At 32.1% G+C, this 21,186-nt stretch overlaps 1 protein-coding gene and 1 long non-coding RNA gene across 2 annotated transcripts; both read left to right on the top strand.

Moving 5' to 3' along the window:
• Positions 1-1,787: 1,787 nt before the first annotated feature.
• On the top strand, positions 1,788-2,417 carry LOC139504208 (clustered-asparagine-rich protein-like). The gene has a single exon (XM_071294274.1). It carries the CDS (start codon positions 1,788-1,790, stop codon positions 2,415-2,417), a length of 630 nt encoding a protein of 209 aa, XP_071150375.1.
• Positions 2,418-2,851: 434 nt separating this feature from the next.
• Positions 2,852-4,767, top strand: LOC139503159 (uncharacterized). The gene is made up of 2 exons (XR_011659043.1): positions 2,852-2,944; positions 4,337-4,767. It is a non-coding gene; the product is annotated as an uncharacterized lncRNA (long non-coding RNA).
• The last annotated feature ends 16,419 nt before the right edge of the window (positions 4,768-21,186 follow it).

Raw genomic sequence — 21,186 nt, forward strand, 5'->3', positions numbered from 1 at the left:
ATTTCTTATCAAGTACTGTGATTTGCTTTCAGTTAAAGATTCTTGACCAAGGAAGACACAGGTTTGTACAATTTGGTCAAACTTTCAGTATTCTAAGTGTTCTTCATGAACATGAACATTTTGTGTTAGTTATTTTGTAAAGGGAAATAGTGTAAAATGTCATATATATCAAGTATTTTCGTTTGATATATGAACGAAGAAATTTTAGGGTTGCCTGCAATATTTAACAGAAGAAAATAAATAATGTATCGCTCCCATTTCAACACCTTCGTCTCGTTAATATCCAATATATTCATTTTTGTTTGAGCTAGTTATAGGATCGTGTGCATTAGTCCACGATTTCTTTTTTAGAGTGATAAAACTTGCGATTAGGTCAATTTACTGCTAATTCATTATTTTGATAGTTTTTTACATGACTTTCCATCTTCGGATGAATATAGTGCATTACATGCTTAATAAAAAACAAAGCACAATTTCCTTGAATTCAAAGTGTTTAATGTTGGCCTTGTCTAATTTTAGACAAATGGTCGAGATTTTTTAAAGAAAAATTTGAATGAGAAAAAGGTGTTCTTAATTTTAATAAAATCACTACCTCTACTTTATAACTGTAATGTAATGAAGGACAATACTATATAATCCCAATAAATCACTAAATCGTATACACATTTTATGTTCGGTATATTAACGTTCTACTACAACATTCTAGTGTTCAATTATATATTATTGGATCCGTTAAAAAACAGTCTTTAGAACTAAGAACAGGGGACTCATAATCGTTTTAACTTCATGCTTCTTTTAAATTTAGAATAAATAAAAATAAATCGAATATTCGATTCGTTTTACAGGACCTAGTTTCCTGTTATATTTATTGTTACTTTGATTTGTCCCGAAATATGCATGAACTATTTGCCACTGGACGTTAAACAATCGAACAATCAATCAAGCTTTCAGTAACTTCGAGTAATCAAAGATCTACGTGTAATGACCATAAACATGCATTCAAATTCCTTTGCCGGTAGGGAGTTTACTGTACAGGATATAAAGAAATATGAATTTTTTTAATTGTGTTCGAAAGTATGAACAGAACTTCTGCGTGAGGCATCGACTGTGTGTATATCATTAGTAAGTGTTTGTGTAGCCAGGGGCAAGATCGTCAATATACATGTACTTTCAATTGACGTATATCAATTATTATCAATCAGAAAGAAATAGATGTGAAAATACTATATAGTTTATGCTGCTTAATAAAGGCTTATATAGAAAAGAACATGTTGTATGATGACCAATGAGACAACTCTCCATAATTGTAAAAAAGAAGATGTGGTATAATTGCCAATGACACAACTCTCCATAATTGTAAAAAAGGAGATGTGGTATAATTGCCAATGAAACCAAATAACACAGAAAGTAACAACTATAGGTCACCGTATGGCTTTCAACAAGCCCATACTGCATAGTCAGCTACCCGCACCTGGCAACACATATTGTAAATATCCTTTTTTGCACTGGCTACATCTAAATTACAAAAACATTATTGTTACATTTGAGACTACTAGTAGTTACCGGAATAAATGGTTGGGTAGGGATCTGAATAATTACGAATGTAACAATATTATTTGAGTCTACGGCTAACATGTAACATTGCGTTATTGTTACATTAATTCACTTCAATGTACGCTAGATTTGTTAAATTAGTCTCCGATGTAATAATAATTTGTATACGACCGCAAAAAAATGTTGGTACACTACATGATAAAAGAATGAATTGAAGACTACATGACAAAATCATGAATGGAAGACTACATGACAAAAACATGAATGGAAGACTACATGACAACAGCATGAATGGGAGACTACATGACAAAAGCATGAATGGAAGACTACATGACAAAAGCATGAATTGGAGACTACATGACAAAAGCATTAATGGAAGACTACATGACAAAAGCATGAATGGAAGACTACATGACAACAGCATGAATGGAAGACTACATGACAACAGCATGAATGGAAGACTACATGACAAAAGCATGAATGGGAGACTACATGACAAAAACATGAATGGAAGACTACATGACAACAGCATGAATGGAAGACTATATGACAAAAGCATGAATGGAAGACTACATGACAAAAACATGAATGGAAGACTACATGACAACAGCATGAATAGAAGACTACATGACAAAAGCATGAATGGGAGACTACATGACAAAAACATGAATGGAAGACTACATGACAACAGCATGAATGGGAGACTACATGACAAAAACATGAATGGAAGACTACATGACAACAGCATGAATGGAAGACTACATGACAACAGCATGAATGGAAGACTACATGACAACAGCATGAATGGGAGACTACATGACAAAAGCATGAATGGGAGACTACATGACAAAAGCATGAATTGAAGACTACATGACAAAAGCATGAATGGAAGACTGCATGACAACATCATGAATGGAAGACTACATGACAAAAGCATGAATGGGAGACTACATGACAAAAGCATGAATGGAAGGCTACATGGCCTCAATAAAATAATATAGATTGCTATCTAAAAAGCGATATTTGTATTTCGTGATATTATTTCAAATTAATTTCTTTTAAACAAAACGCCATGCGTCAGATTCCGTTCAGGTGGTACCTTCATTTATAACGCCAAAGTTTGAATAGTTGACATTGCAATAACGTTTGTTACGTTGTTTGATTTGATTAGGTTTTACGGACATCCCATTTTGAGTTCGGAATCTTTGTTTATTTTCTTTTACTAAATAATGTAAATGCATGTTTGAACATATTCGTGTACGATGTTTTCCTTATGTCATTTATTCACGATTTTCTCTCTTGCAGATACGCTTATCAACTGTCAAGGCAATCATAATGACACCTATTTTAGCAGGCATTTTGTTAGTGTTGATGTGTCGTGCAAGTACTGGTTAGACTTTATCTTAATAACGATTTTAAGCTACCAAAATATGTATGTATTGATAGATGATAGTGTTTCAAGAAAATTATGATGATAAATCTGACTAAAAATCACATTATCATGACCTTAAAAAGCAGAATGTTGTTAATACTGTTATATCACTATCCAAGGTAAGGGGAGGGTTGGAATCCCGCTAACACGTTTCACTCCGCCACATTGTGTATGTCCAACGTCAGGAGCCTGCAATTCAGTGGTTGTTGTTTGTTTATGTGTTACATAATATTATTGAAAAATGAAAAATTAACGTAAATTGTATATTCAAACAAAGACCATATTCTCAAACTGTAGTGTATATGTCAGTATAACCAATCAATAAATATAGTACCACATGACGGATTTACTTATACTGTGGATTCATTTATTTTCGTGGGTACCAATTTTCGTGGATTGCAGAAAACTTGCCTTTTCGTGGTGATGTAATTTCGTGGTTTTGCCAAAGTGTGCATGCAACCTAGTAGAAAATTTCTTATTCGTCGAACATTTAAATTCGTGGTTCACCTGTACCCACGAAAACCACGAAAATTGGTATCCAACGAATAAAAATGAATCCACAGTATAATGATTACATAATTGTGTCGACTTAAAATGTTACTTTACATCTTTTAATTCAAATTACTGAAACGACACTAGAAATAGTAGTTTTTTTTATCTCATTAACTATAACGAAAATAATAAATGTCAGTATAACCAATCAATAAATATACAGTGAAATCCTGCATAAACCGAAAACTTTAATACACCAAACATGTTCGTAAGCACCGTCATATCAAATAGTATGCGTTGTTCACTTGATAAAACCGAATATCGGTCAAAACCGAACAAATGGATATACTAATCTAATGATAATGTTAATTTTAAATTTAAAGTTTAAGATATTACTTTCAAATTACTAACAGATACCAACTGGAATAAAACGTCTTTTATGTAAGTTACAATTTCGGGTCAGAATTTTATGTATAAAGTTTTACTATGCATTTATGAAAAAAGTCAAGAATACTAGTATTAACTTTTATTCTTATATCTAAGACAAAAACCGCGACAGATATATTTAAATCTTTATTATAAAGATTTACATTGACATCAATTGGAATCGATTGACAGAAGCGACTAACTAGACTTGCATCCAATACAAAATATGCTTTTGTACGAACAAAACACAGCAGTCAAAAATCAAGAATTCGGATTTTTTTTTACAGTGGACCTAGTAGAAAACTGACCGCAGGATAAAGTGTCATACAGATTCAGTAGAACCTTTTTTTATTCGGAGGAACTATTTAGGCGTTTGTGTATGTGTATACTATACATACATTTTTATTATATTTATTTTAAATATCATTTCAGCTCATTTTACAGTGACATTACCTATAGCTACAGTACCAAGGGATTTTGCACATAACTCAATAGTCAAATACAGTGTAAACGTTGATAATGAAGGTGAATATGCTGGCGGTATCTTTACAGTTCCAACAAATGGTGTTTACTCATTGTCTGTGTCCATGATGTCAGGCCTCTATCTAACCGCTCACTGTGTTATATATAGGAATAACGACAGGTTGGTGTGGCTATACTCTGGCAGAAATTATGATATGGCATCCCAAACTATCAACGTTCGACTGACAGCAAATGACCTAATTACTGTACGAATGGAAAGCGGAACGAGCCTGTTTAGTGCTTACAACACTTTCAGCGCAATTAGGATACTAGACTAATGATATACGTTTGGACCAAAAAGATAAGCAGTGAAAGCTATTGAATAAAATTTAGCATTTTGATTTTGTCATATTTGTATAGCAAGTAGTAAGAAAACAAACGCATTTTTAGTGTTTGTTTGCTTGTGTCTACTTTGTACACGAAACAAAAGGTTTTATTCGATGCATGTGTTTTCAGAAAAATGCAATGCGTTGTGTCATGACTGCACAATTGGATTTTGTTAGGATACCGGGTATACGTTATTAAGACAAACACATAACTTACATTATGTATGTATGTTCCTGTCCCATGTCAGGAGCCTGTAATTTAGTGGTTTTCGTTTGTTTATGTGCTATTACATATTTGTTTTTCGTTCTTTTTTTAAAACAAATAAGGCCGTTAGTTTTCTCGTCTTAACTTTTTAATATTGTCATTTCGGGGCCTTTCATAGCTGACTATGTGGTATGTGCTTTGATCATTGTTGAAGGCCTCACGGTTACCTACAGTTTTTAATTTCTGTGTCAATAAATCAGTTAAAATCTTCCACATAAACTAACTGAATCAATTGAAATAGACACTTAAGTGTTTAAAAAGTGTCAAAAATCTTTCTTAAGTTGAACCTTAAATTTGAGGCCAAAATCGGCTCTTGCGGACCTACTCCTTTTAATGACTTCGTTTCGTAGTGGACATTTTGTGAGGGACACACCTTCTGAAATTAAAAATCCTATATTGAAAGCTGTTTATTAAAATATGTTGGCTCTGAACATACTTTCGAATTATTAAAGAACTTATGTAAAGTAAAAATAACATTTATTTCTTCATTTTTTTACGATATTTTAGAGTATGAATGTTGAACAGGCGGTCTAGGGACATGCCATTTTGGTTGTTTTGGACCATTCAGAAGTCAATATCTTATCAATCCCTCTAGAAAATAAACTGTTTCTTTGCTTAAAAATGTTAAAATATAATTCAATGTACTGAATGCACAAAAAATTACTTGCAAAGATCAAACACATTTTTTTTAAAGTGGCATACTCAAAAATTTTCATATACATACCAAGGAACTTAATAAGCATTATAATTTATCTTACTAGTTTATCAACAATTAAGCTTTAGATTATTATCTGATATCTAATAAAGTACACACATATGACAAGAGTTAAATGGTTCGATGACGTAGTAACTGATCTACACTCTTCAGGTAATATCCAATCAAATTACGAATTCAAGTGACGAACGTTGTTACTTGTTGCGAGTGACGTGGTGGAATTGGAATATCCAATCAGAATCCAAGTCTTAGACTTGAACATAGACGTGGTATTTGTTGATATGTATTTAAAGTACACATTGTTTGCCGCAGAGTTTACATATACAATTTAGTTCAACACATATTACTGCATCTCTCAAATAGAGTAGAATAAGTAAATTACATACAAACAATCAAAATGGTTGTTTTACAAAAGAAATTTCAACAAATATATTACTATGAGAAATAGAAAAAAGATCTCTCAGAAAAAGGTAATAGAAACAAAAGATTAACAGAATACAAAAGTAAACTTCGTATACATAATAATAACAAAGGCCATTTTAAACGTACAAAAAAACTTTCATGAAAATGTGAAAAAAAATATCATTGAATAACTGTAGCATGTTAGTTTTTTCACTATGAAATACACATGTAAGTTCTACCAAAAGGATTGAAATTTATTCCCAGTTTTGATATAAAATACATTTAAAAAAAATAATGCGGACAGAAATCATCCGTTTAAGAATTAAATCGGGATTTAAACCCGCTTTAGCAAACAACACAATAGAGAATTATATCTTTGCCACAACGATGGAAATATGCAGACTAAAATTATACAAAAGCTTTATAATAAAATAAACATACATTTGATATGTAGACATATTTCAACCAAATATCATTTTGAATAATAAATAAACTCATCATAGATACCAGAACTAAATTTTGTATATACGCCAGATGCGCGTTTCGTCTACAAAAGACTCATCAGTGACGCTTGAATCCAAAAAAGTTCAAAAGGCCAAATAAAGTACGAGGTTGGAGAGCATTAAGGACCAAGATTCCTAAATTTTTTGCCAAATACAGCTAAGGTAATCTATGCCTGAGGTAGAAAAGCCTTAGATTTTCAAAAATTCAAAAACCATATCATTGATAAAATGGACTGCTGCAAGCCGTCAGCCCTTAACTAAGGCAATCGTTTTACACAAAATTAAAGCTTATTAATCATGTTAATAGAGCAATAAACTGAATGTAAACGATATGTGCCGCATTGACGATAAGAGGGGTAACAGAGGACCAATATGCCAAAATACGCCTGAGAAGTAAGAAATAGCCAATTTTTAAATAATGAAATGGATATTTCAAATAATGGAATGGACTGCTGTGGCCCTTTAGCCCTAATTATAGATACACCTTATATATGATGTTGTTTCACTAAATAATTCAAAATTTGGTGACTATGTCGAACGCATCTATCTCATTGAACTAGAAATAAAGGATACAAGAGATACAGTTAATTCAGCCTCATATCTTGACTTACGTCTAGAAATTGACAATGAAGGTCGATTGAAAACAAAACTTTACGACAAAAGAGATGATTTCAGCTTTCCAATTGTGAACTTTCCATTTCTAAGTAGCAACATTCCAGCAGCACCTGCATACATATATATACCTGTGTATATATCTCCCAATTGATACGATATCCCCATGCTTGCATTTCTTATAATTGTTTTCTTAATAGAGGGTTGCTGGTCACAATGAAGCTATTTAATCAAGAGTTTCAAATGGTGAAGTTGAAATCTTCTCTTCTTAAATTTTACGGACACCATCACGAGTTGGCTGACCGTTATGAATTAACCGTTTCACAAATGATATTGGATATGTTCCTTACGTTGTAACTACAATCCCCTTAATTTCCCTTTTAGGAATGTGACCTACCGAATTAGACTATTTATCAGATTTGTTATCTCATAAACAACACGACGGGTGCCACATGTGGAGCAGGATCTGCTTACCCTTCCTGAACTCCTGAGATCACCCCTATTTTTTGGTGGGGTTCGTGTTGTTTATTTTTTAGTTTTCCATGTTGTGTCATGTGTACTATAGTTTGTCTGTTTGTCCTTTTCATTTTTAGACTTGGCGTTGTCAGTTTATTTTCGATTTATGAGTTTGACTGTCCCTCTGGTATTTTTCGTCCTTCTTTTATGCTTCATTTGAAAGCTTATCAAAAGAGACACAAAATTTTTATATTATCTGCAATGCATATTAGAAGAGTAACGAAGGACCTAAATATCAAAATACGCTTGAACATTAAGAAATAGCTTATTTAAAATAATGAAATGAACTGCTGCCAGCCGCCAATCTTTAAATGAGGCAAAATTTATGCACCAAAATAAAGCTTATTGTTAGAGGAATAAACGGAGTAAAAACGACATGTGTCGCAATGACCATTACATGGGTTACGGAGGACCTAAATGCCAAAGTATGCGTAAAAATTATTAAGTAACCAATTTTGAATAATGAAATGGATACTTTGAATATAGAATAGACTGATTCGACCCTTTATTCCTTAATTATAGATAAAACTTATACCTCATTTGAAAGCTTATCAAAAGAGGAACAAAAGGTTTATAGTCGATATGTTCCGCAACGCAGTATCAAACTACGCTTGAACATTACGAAATAGCTTATTTTGAGTAATGGAATGGACTGCTGCAAACCGTTAATCCCTAATCAAGGCAAAATTAATACACCAAAATAAAGCTTGTTGGTAGAGGAATAAACAGAGTAAAATCAATATGTGTTTGTTATGCAGTCGTGGACAAACATGAAATCATTCGATCTGCCTGGAGCTATATTTGAATTTTTACTTCATAGAATTTTTCTGATACTTCACTGTCGTCACTTGTATTTTAAATTCCGTGGTTCACTTCAATTTATTTTTATTGATTTTAAATTTAAAAGAAGCATGAAGTTTAAACGATTATTATGAGTTCCCTGTTCTTAGTTCTAAAGACTGTTTTTTAAAGGATCCAATAATATATAATTGAACACTAGAATGTTGTAGTAGGATGTTAATATACCGAACAGAAAATTTGTATACGATTTAGTGATTTATTGGTATTATGTATTATTGTCCTTCATTGCATTACAGTTATAAAGAAGAGGTAGTGATTTTATTAAAATTAAGAACACCTTTTTCTCATTCAAATTGTCCTTAAAAAATCTCGACCATTTGTTTAAAAACAAGGCCAACATTGATTTTTAGGGTTGAATTCAAGGACATTGTGCTTCGTATTTTATTAAACATGCACTATATTCATCCGAAGATGGAAAGTCATGAGAAAATAAAAATTTAAAAAATTAAATAGCAGTAAATTGACCTAATCGCAAGTTTTATCACTCTAAGAAAAAGAAATCGTGGACTAATGCACACGATCCTATAACTAGCTCAAACAAAAATGAATATATTGGATAATAACGAGACGACGGTGTTGAAATGGGTGCGATACATTATTTATTTTCGTCGGTTAAATATTGCAGGCAACACTAAAATTTCTTCGTTCATATAGCAAACGAAAATACTTGATATATATGACATTTTACATTATTTCCCTTAACAAAATAACTAACACAAAATGTTCATGTACATGAAGAACACTAAGAATACTGAAAGTTTGACCAAATTGTACAAACCTGTGGCTTCCTTGGTCAAGAATCTGTAACTGAAAGCAAATCACAGTAAGTGATAAGAAATTGATCTTAAATTGCAACACGCAACTGCTGTCTAATTGCGCATCTTCGATTTTGAATAATTATATACATTACGCATTAACTCAATTATAGTATAGACATATGTTTTCGTCAACACAATCTGTTTCAGTTTGTTCATTTTATACAATATTTCTATTTAAAATTTATTTTGAAGATCAACGCTTTTTTAAAAATTTGATTTCTTTGGGCCGTTCTTCTGTTCCGATGCATTATATTGTCTATTATTGTTCGTGTAAGTTAGTATTACATAGCTATTGTCTAAAAAAAGAGAAGGCTTTTACAAAAGAATGCTTGGTACAGGCATTTTGAAAATGCCTGTACCAAGTCAGGAATATGACAGTTCTTGTCCATTCGTATTTGATGTGTTTTGTTATTTGATTTTGCTATGTGATCATGGACTTTCCGAATTGATTATCCTCTAAGTTCAGTATTTTTGTGATTTTACTTTTTACAGGTTAAAAGAACATGACATTTACTTTTTACTAATTGTGACGTGGTTGGAGAGTATCATTTTCATTTTGCTAGCTTTGACGGGTAAATGTTAACCATGAATATTAGTTTCTAACAAATGATGAACTTCTCAACAAAAAGACCTTCATTTCATCCTTAAAATATTGGTATCAAAATAAGATCCACAGTATTGTATAGATTTATAAAAGTGCGATGTTCCTTATTATACACCCAGAGTTCTTCTTCGTCGAAATGATCTCCCCATTACACCAACTAATCTTTATAATCGTAAACATTGAACCGTACTAGTGATGACGCGTTGTTAATTTACATAAATGAGTTCTAGAAAACCGATAAATTCATCCACATAGTATCATTTCAATCATTATATACCAGTTGTATTGTAAAAGACAAATGATTTTACTACCTATTGAGCTTGATTTAATGTACGTATATGCATTTGGTCAACATAAAACTACTATCTGATCAGTTGTTAGGGCAATTAAAGACTGTTTGAAATAATTAAAACAAAATCTAATTTAATATTTTGTGGAAGAGCAGACTACAAATGTTCAGATGTTCAAGATCAGTTACCCTAGATAACACACACAAAAAGACTTTTTTTTTAAGTTATGCAATTTAACGATCATTTGGAAAAAAATGTTGTTTAGCACTTTTAGAAAACATTTGTTATTCAACACATCTACTCTTTTTATGACTCATTAAAAGATATTTCACAAGACCCATTATTTCATTTTTGTACTGTAATAAGTTAATGTCTTTGTATGAATCTATAGCTTCAATATATACAAACCATAGTACTGAGTTTTTTGTGTTACGTTTTCAAGACTGAATGGTCAAATCAAACACGTCTGAACCTAAAAGGGTGTACTCGACTTCCCCTCTTTATGTTAAAATTTTTGCCTGCCTATTTTAGTGATTTCCCAACCCAGAAAAAACGGCACTGGGACAGAATTGCAAATTGATGCTTTGAAAAAGTAATGTATTCACAAAAACATGTTCACGTGAATTTGCACCTAACAAAATCGACTGGTTCTTTTTTCTCAAAAATTGTCTGTAACTTGATAGTGTGCATATATCCCAAAGCTCAATTCAGAAATATAAGTTTAAACACAGATATAATATCCATACAGTTCTAAATTAGGCACAATAATGAAAACAAATTGATGAATAGTATGTCCTTTTATGTCCTTTTATGCAGTAGACCCATTCACGAATCAAATCGTGACCTTCTGGTAATTTATGATTAAAGTTGATATCTTTAACCATTTTGTGCAAAAGGTGAACCTTGTCCTTAACCAAGTTCGAACGAGCCTGTTTAGTGCTTACAACACTTTCAGCGCAATTAGGATACTAGACTAATGATATACGTTTGGACCAAAAAGATAAGCAGTGAAAGCTATTGAATAAAATTTAGCATTTTGATTTTGTCATATTTGTATAGCAAGTAGTAAGAAAACAAACGCATTTTTAGTGTTTGTTTGCTTGTGTCTACTTTGTACACGAAACAAAAGGTTTTATTCGATGCATGTGTTTTCAGAAAAATGCAATGCGTTGTGTCATGACTGCACAATTGGATTTTGTTAGGATACCGGGTATACGTTATTAAGACAAACACATAACTTACATTATGTATGTATGTTCCTGTCCCATGTCAGTAGCCTGTAATTTAGTGGTTTTCGTTTGTTTATGTGCTATTACATATTTGTTTTTCGTTCTTTTTTTAAAACAAATAAGGCCGTTAGTTTTCTCGTCTTAACTTTTTAATATTGTCATTTCGGGGCCTTTCATAGCTGACTATGTGGTATGTGCTTTGATCATTGTTGAAGGCCTCACGGTTACCTACAGTTTTTAATTTCTGTGTCAATAAATCAGTTAAAATCTTCCACATAAACTAACTGAATCAATTGAAATAGACACTTAAGTGTTTAAAAAGTGTCCAAAATCTTTTGTAAGTTGAACCTTAAATTTGAGGCCAAAATCGGCTCTTGCGGACCTACTCCTTTTAATGACTTCGTTTCGTAGTGGACATTTTGTGAGGGACACACCTTCTGAAATTAAAAATCCTATATTGAAAGCTGTTTATTAAAATATGTTGGCTCTGAACATACTTTCGAATTATTAAAGAACTTATGTAAAGTAAAAATAACATTTATTTCTTCATTTTTTTACGATATTTTAGAGTATGAATGTTGAACAGGCGGTCTAGGGACATGCCATTTTGGTTGTTTTGGACCATTCAGAAGTCAATATCTTATCAATCCCTCTAGAAAATAAACTGTTTCTTTGCTTAAAAATGTTAAAATATAATTCAATGTACTGAATGCACAAAAAATTACTTGCAAAGATCAAACACATTTTTTTAAAGTGGCATACTCAAAAATTTTCATATACATACCAAGGAACTTAATAAGCATTATAATTTATCTTACTAGTTTATCAACAATTAAGCTTTAGATTATTATCTGATATCTAATAAAGTACACACATATGACAAGAGTTAAATGGTTCGATGACGTAGTAACTGATCTACACTCTTCAGGTAATATCCAATCAAATTACGAATTCAAGTGACGAACGTTGTTACTTGTTGCGAGTGACGTGGTGGAATTGGAATATCCAATCAGAATCCAAGTCTTAGACTTGAACATAGACGTGGTATTTGTTGATATGTATTTAAAGTACACATTGTTTGCCGCAGAGTTTACATATACAATTTAGTTCAACACATATTACTGCATCTCTCAAATAGAGTAGAATAAGTAAATTACATACAAACAATCAAAATGGTTGTTTTACAAAAGAAATTTCAACAAATATATTACTATGAGAAATAGAAAAAAGATCTCTCAGAAAAAGGTAATAGAAACAAAAGATTAACAGAATACAAAAGTAAACTTCGTATACATAATAATAACAAAGGCCATTTTAAACGTACAAAAAAACTTTCATGAAAATGTGAAAAAAAATATCATTGAATAACTGTAGCATGTTAGTTTTTTCACTATGAAATACACATGTAAGTTCTACCAAAAGGATTGAAATTTATTCCCAGTTTTGATATAAAATACATTTAAAAAAAATAATGCGGACAGAAATCATCCGTTTAAGAATTAAATCGGGATTTAAACCCGCTTTAGCAAACAACACAATAGAGAATTATATCTTTGCCACAACGATGGAAATATGCAGACTAAAATTATACAAAAGCTTTATAATAAAATAAACATACATTTGATATGTAGACATATTTCAACCAAATATCATTTTGAATAATAAATAAACTCATCATAGATACCAGAACTAAATTTTGTATATACGCCAGATGCGCGTTTCGTCTACAAAAGACTCATCAGTGACGCTTGAATCCAAAAAAGTTCAAAAGGCCAAATAAAGTACGAGGTTGGAGAGCATTAAGGACCAAGATTCCTAAATTTTTTGCCAAATACAGCTAAGGTAATCTATGCCTGAGGTAGAAAAGCCTTAGATTTTCAAAAATTCAAAAACCATATCATTGATAAAATGGACTGCTGCAAGCCGTCAGCCCTTAACTAAGGCAATCGTTTTACACAAAATTAAAGCTTATTAATCATGTTAATAGAGCAATAAACTGAATGTAAACGATATGTGCCGCATTGACGATAAGAGGGGTAACAGAGGACCAATATGCCAAAATACGCCTGAGAAGTAAGAAATAGCCAATTTTTAAATAATGAAATGGATATTTCAAATAATGGAATGGACTGCTGTGGCCCTTTAGCCCTAATTATAGATACACCTTATATATGATGTTGTTTCACTAAATAATTCAAAATTTGGTGACTATGTCGAACGCATCTATCTCATTGAACTAGAAATAAAGGATACAAGAGATACAGTTAATTCAGCCTCATATCTTGACTTACGTCTAGAAATTGACAATGAAGGTCGATTGAAAACAAAACTTTACGACAAAAGAGATGATTTCAGCTTTCCAATTGTGAACTTTCCATTTCTAAGTAGCAACATTCCAGCAGCACCTGCATACATATATATACCTGTGTATATATCTCCCAATTGATACGATATCCCCATGCTTGCATTTCTTATAATTGTTTTCTTAATAGAGGGTTGCTGGTCACAATGAAGCTATTTAATCAAGAGTTTCAAATGGTGAAGTTGAAATCTTTTCTTCTTAAATTTTACGGACACCATCACGAGTTGGCTGACCGTTATGAATTAACCGTTTCACAAATGATATTGGATATGTTCCTTACGTTGTAACTACAATCCCCTTAATTTCCCTTTTAGGAATGTGACCTACCGAATTAGACTATTTATCAGATTTGTTATCTCATAAACAACACGACGGGTGCCACATGTGGAGCAGGATCTGCTTACCCTTCCTGAACTCCTGAGATCACCCCTATTTTTTGGTGGGGTTCGTGTTGTTTATTTTTTAGTTTTCCATGTTGTGTCATGTGTACTATAGTTTGTCTGTTTGTCCTTTTCATTTTTAGACTTGGCGTTGTCAGTTTATTTTCGATTTATGAGTTTGACTGTCCCTCTGGTATTTTTCGTCCTTCTTTTATGCTTCATTTGAAAGCTTATCAAAAGAGACACAAAATTTTTATATTATCTGCAATGCATATTAGAAGAGTAACGAAGGACCTAAATATCAAAATACGCTTGAACATTAAGAAATAGCTTATTTAAAATAATGAAATGAACTGCTGCAAGCCGCCAATCTTTAAATGAGGCAAAATTTATGCACCAAAATAAAGCTTATTGTTAGAGGAATAAACGGAGTAAAAACGACATGTGTCGCAATGACCATTACATGGGTTACGGAGGACCTAAATGCCAAAGTATGCGTAAAAATTATTAAGTAACCAATTTTGAATAATGAAATGGATACTTTGAATATAGAATAGACTGATTCGACCCTTTATTCCTTAATTATAGATAAAACTTATACCTCATTTGAAAGCTTATCAAAAGAGGAACAAAAGGTTTATAGTCGATATGTTCCGCAACGCAGTATCAAACTACGCTTGAACATTACGAAATAGCTTATTTTGAGTAATGGAATGGACTGCTGCAAACCGTTAATCCCTAATCAAGGCAAAATTAATACACCAAAATAAAGCTTGTTGGTAGAGGAATAAACAGAGTAAAATCAATATGTGTTTGTTATGCAGTCGTGGACAAACATGAAATCATTCGATCTGCCTGGAGCTATATTTGAATTTTTACTTCATAGAATTTTTCTGATACTTCACTGTCGTCACTTGTATTTTAAATTCCGTGGTTCACTTCAATTTATTTTTATTGATTTTAAATTTAAAAGAAGCATGAAGTTTAAACGATTATTATGAGTCCCCTGTTCTTAGTTCTAAAGACTGTTTTTTAAAGGATCCAATAATATATAATTGAACACTAGAATGTTGTAGTAGGATGTTAATATACCGAACAGAAAATTTGTATACGATTTAGTGATTTATTGGTATTATGTATTATTGTCCTTCATTGCATTACAGTTATAAAGAAGAGGTAGTGATTTTATTAAAATTAAGAACACCTTTTTCTCATTCAAATTGTCCTTAAAAAATCTCGACCATTTGTTTAAAAACAAGGCCAACATTGATTTTTAGGGTTGAATTCAAGGACATTGTGCTTCGTATTTTATTAAACATGCACTATATTCATCCGAAGATGGAAAGTCATGAGAAAATAAAAATTTAAAAAATTAAATAGCAGTAAATTGACCTAATCGCAAGTTTTATCACTCTAAGAAAAAGAAATCGTGGACTAATGCACACGATCCTATAACTAGCTCAAACAAAAATGAATATATTGGATAATAACTAGACGACGGTGTTGAAATGGGTGCGATACATTATTTATTTTCGTCGGTTAAATATTGCAGGCAACACTAAAATTTCTTCGTTCATATAGCAAACGAAAATACTTGATATATATGACATTTTACTTTATTTCCCTTAACAAAATAACTAACACAAAATGTTCATGTACATGAAGAACACTAAGAATACTGAAAGTTTGACCAAATTGTACAAACCTGTGGCTTCCTTGGTCAAGAATCTGTAACTGAAAGCAAATCACAGTAAGTGATAAGAAATTGATCTTAAATTGCAACACGCAACTGCTGTCTAATTGCGCATCTTCGATTTTGAATAATTATATACATTACGCATTAACTCAATTATAGTATAGACATATGTTTTCGTCAACACAATCTGTTTCAGTTTGTTCATTTTATACAATATTTCTATTTAAAATTTATTTTGAAGATCAACGCTTTTTTAAAAATTTGATTTCTTTGGGCCGTTCTTCTGTTCCGATGCATTATATAGTCTATTATTGTTCGTGTAAGTTAGTATTACATAGCTATTGTCTAAAAAAAGAGAAGGCTTTTACAAAAGAATGCTTGGTACAGGCATTTTGAAAATGCCTGTACCAAGTCAGGAATATGACAGTTCTTGTCCATTCGTATTTGATGTGTTTTGTTATTTGATTTTGCTATGTGATCATGGACTTTCCGAATTGATTATCCTCTAAGTTCAGTATTTTTGTGATTTTACTTTTTACAGGTTAAAAGAACATGACATTTACTTTTTACTAATTGTGACGTGGTTGGAGAGTATCATTTTCATTTTGCTAGCTTTGACGGGTAAATGTTAACCATGAATATTAGTTTCTAACAAATGATGAACTTCTCAACAAAAAGACCTTCATTTCATCCTTAAAATATTGGTATCAAAATAAGATCCACAGTATTGTATAGATTTATAAAAGTGCGATGTTCCTTATTATACACCCAGAGTTCTTCTTCGTCGAAATGATCTCCCCATTACACCAACTAATCTTTATAATCGTAAACATTGAACCGTACTAGTGATGACGCGTTGTTAATTTACATAAATGAGTTCTAGAAAACCGATAAATTCATCCACATAGTATCATTTCAATCATTATATACCAGTTGTATTGTAAAAGACAAATGATTTTACTACCTATTGAGCTTGATTTAATGTACGTATATGCATTTGGTCAACATAAAACTACTATCTGATCAGTTGTTAGGGCAATTAAAGACTGTTTGAAATAATTAAAACAAAATCTAATTTAATATTTTGTGGAAGAGCAGACTACAAATGTTCAGATGTTCAAGATCAGTTACCCTAGATAACACACACAAAAAGACTTTTTTTTTAAGTTATGCAATTTAACGATCATTTGGAAAAAAATGTTGTTTAGCACTTTTAGAAAACATTTGTTATTCAACACATCTACTCTTTTTATGACTCATTAAAAGATATTTCACAAGACCCATTATTTCATTTTTGTACTGTAATAAGTTAATGTCTTTGTATGAATCTATAGCTTCAATATATACAAACCATAGTACTGAGTTTTTTGTGTTACGTTTTCAAGACTGAATGGTCAAATCAAACACGTCTGAACCTAAAAGGGTGTACTCGACTTCCCCTCTTTATGTTAAAATTTTTGCCTGCCTATTTTAGTGATTTCCCAACCCAGAAAAAACGGCACTGGGACAGAATTGCAAATTGATGCTTTGAAAAAGTAATGTATTCACAAAAACATGTTCACGTGAATTTGCACCTAACAAAATCGACTGGTTCTTTTTTCTCAAAAATTGTCTGTAACTTGATAGTGTGCATATATCCCAAAGCTCAATTCAGAAATATAAGTTTAAACACAGATATAATATCCATACAGTTCTAAATTAGGCACAATAATGAAAACAAATTGATGAATAGTATGTCCTTTTATGTCCTTTTATGCAGTAGACCCATTCACGAATCAAATCGTGACCTTCTGGTAATTTATGATTAAAGTTGATATCTTTAACCATTTTGTGCAAAAGGTGAACCTTGTCCTTAACCAAGTTCGCCTTTTTTACCCACTCTTACAAACCTGCTCATGCATTCTCTATTGTTAATTAGCGCAAAATAATAATCTAAGATACATTGGACGATCCCATTCCATTAAGAACCTCTTTTGTTTAAATAGTGTACCCTGAACTAATAAACCAAGTGTAGGTCTTTAAGTTGAGATTCAATTTATCAAAAGTCAATCAGGCATGACTTATCAGGCACATCCTCTCAGAATCAAGGGGTTCATAATAGGATCCTGGAAAAACAGCCATCCAAATATTTCATTTATTTATAGTGGTCGTTATTGATAGTATATGTTTAGCGTTCCTCCAATATTAAATCATAACAAAACCATTAACATTTGCTTCAGGTTGATCAACTTTTCATCTCGTCGTAAATATACATGACATAGCTGTCACTGGACATTAATGGAATTTTTTTTAATCAACAGTGTGTAGTGATAAGTGCCAAAACTCATACATTAAAGGAGGGTTGGAGGGTCCTGGTCTCCCGAAATAAAACAAAAGATCCTGCTCCCTCATGAAAGTGCACAACGACGATAGTCTTGTCTAGGTGACAACATTTGCAATGTTCTTTCATCTGATATACTACCTGTAATAAAATCAAAATGGCAACTGTTTATAAAGGATTCAACTTGATTCGACCGTTTCATTTATATTTTTGAGATTAGTTTTGTTATTTTAAAAACTCCTTTTTTCATCTACGTACGATTGTCCAAGCAAAAGTTGCAAAATTGTGTTAACATCAGCTCTACGAATTATTGGAAAATTTAGCCGACTATTATATACTTTAATCATTTAACTTGTGTGCGTGGATCGTATGTCCCAATCAGAAGGTTTTCAAATGGTTATTTGGGGTTTGGATAGCCTGAAAGTCTCAATACACCAGCCATCGGATATACGACGTTTCTTTTTGACCATACGGAGCTGCGTATTTATATATCTAAACAGTCAAATCGAACGCAGTCCTGTAGTAAAGATATACAGCTGGACGTGAAAGGTCCAGAGGTGTCAATATTCCTCTTACAAATCAATTCTCTAGTTTTGAATAACAGGAAACAACAACCTAACAACACAGACAAATCCAAATATAAAGACTAATATAGTCTTTTGTTAAAGAAAGATATGTGTATAGGATAATAAGATCAAACCGTTCTATGACTGAAAAAATACGAAGCTATAAATGTAACTCTATAATATCTACAAAGTAATCCCAAAAGGTACATTTGATTCAAAATTAATTACCGTTAAATATATCCGAACAAGGCACAAGTGTAAGGGTGAAAAATATCAAAACAAGACGCAAGTGTTAAGTGAAAAATATCAAAACAAGGCACAAGAGTGAGGGTAAAAAATATCACCTGTCTTTTTTTTTAATTTAATCGGTGTAAATAAAAAGAGATGTAATCTTAACCAGTAGAAGAAGGAAACTTCACTGTATAGTTTAAAGATAAAATACTGGTAAATTATTGTATTTCATATCGGATAATAATTAGGCGAGTGATATCAGAGCCAAATTTACATTTTTAATGCACCTACCTAACACACGGCTAAATTATATATCACTGGAAAGCTAAGAATGTGTACTTTCTAAATATTATGTCGTCAAAAGAAATTATGGTGCATTTTTTTTTTAATCGAGGTCAAAGGTCATGGGTGCAATTTCAATTCACGGATACTTCTAGTAGAAAAATCGAGTCAAAACAAATGCAAAAATGAAACAATTTTATAGGAATGCTGTATTACTGTTGGGAAATATATTTCTATCATAGTATTAATTAATTTTGGTTGATTTTAACGGTAACGCATGTTACGTAACGTTTTCTCTCGGAGTCTTTGAAAATTAACCATTAAGTCACAAATGGATCTGTAGTCGCCCTTGCATTATCTAAATCTGAAAATACCTCCATATCATTTGATTGCACGTATTTACAAACATATATCTGCAAATTTGATATAAATAGTCCGAAACAAAATACTTGAAGCAAGGGGGAAATATAACATATGACGTATTTTTAATTGTTTAGAAAGTCCCATGATGAGCTGTACATTAAAATTGAGGAAGCGTATGGTCTCCTGTTAGTTTGAAAGCCTACCAACCGCTTCAAGATCAGACAACCATAGGGCGGATTTTTTTTTATTATTGTAGTGCAATATGTTGAGCCTGGATCATACCGCAATTTCATTTACATCACTAAATCAGATATGATAAGAGTACTAACTAACATTACTTAAATGAGTAAAGTGCTACTAGTATATTTATATCAACAAATTGACAATTTTTAGTCGGCCGCCGTGTATCTTGAGATATCTTATTAATCTAACAACACTTGACAAATGAGTTTGTACTTTTTTAAATTACGCTAGTGATAACCTTCGGCTACTTTGGCACTACGTATTAATTTTTTATATCATGTTTTACCGCTTCAAACGGAGGACAAGGTTATCCTGATATTGAACCTTTTATTTGGCTTTCTTATGTTAAAATTCCGTTAGCGTATAACCTAAATGATCGAAACGTCGGACCAATGGGATATAGGACCATTTAGGTGTCGGAATATTGCAATATCGGATTATTATAGCTTCATTTTAACTTGTAATCTCATCATTCTTATCGATCAAACTATCCATACAAAGACAACTTCCTTGCCATGGGCATATACCAGTACAGCAGATGTTTTGCTCAAAGCGGACACAAGATCTACCATATACAGATTGAATTAAAAATTGGAAATGGACATGAGGGATTTGTCAAAGAGACACCAACCCGTTCAAAAAGCAGGCAACGGCCGAAGACCACCAATGGGTCATCAAAGCAGCAAGAAACTCCCAAACCCGGAGGCGTTCTTCAGCTGGCCCCTAAACAAAAATGTACTAGTTTGAGATGATAATGGACGTCACATTAAGCTTCGAAATATACTCAAGAAATTAAAACAAAAAATCATACAAAAATAAGAAAGGCCAGAGGCTCCTGACTTGGGACAGGCGCAAAATTGCGGCGGGGTTAAACATGTTTTTGCAATCTCAACCATCCCCCTGCGTGAACAGATCAAATATTGTAGAAAGTTGGATAACATCATACCGGACCGATGTTGCCTTTTAACCAACCAAAGTCATATGGAGAACTTTTATTGTTTCTGTAGTTAGGTCGACATTGTCTTGGATAAAATTTTGACCCCCAGAAGAAAAATAATGTCATGTAGAATGTATGCCCCATTTTCAATTTTTCTAATCTGTTGATCAGTCAAACTTGTTAATAGTTATCAAAGGTGTGTCCATAAATACGGTGCATTTGTAATGCTAAATCTAAAT

Source organism: Mytilus edulis, chromosome 14 (assembly GCF_963676685.1).
Source record: "Mytilus edulis chromosome 14, xbMytEdul2.2, whole genome shotgun sequence".
Classification (NCBI taxonomy): Eukaryota; Metazoa; Mollusca; class Bivalvia; order Mytilida; family Mytilidae; genus Mytilus; species Mytilus edulis.

Excerpts from the sequence above, each read along its gene's own strand:
- LOC139504208 (XM_071294274.1), top strand. The coding sequence starts at position 1,788 with ATGAATGGAAGACTACATGACAAAAACATGAATGGAAGACTACATGAC.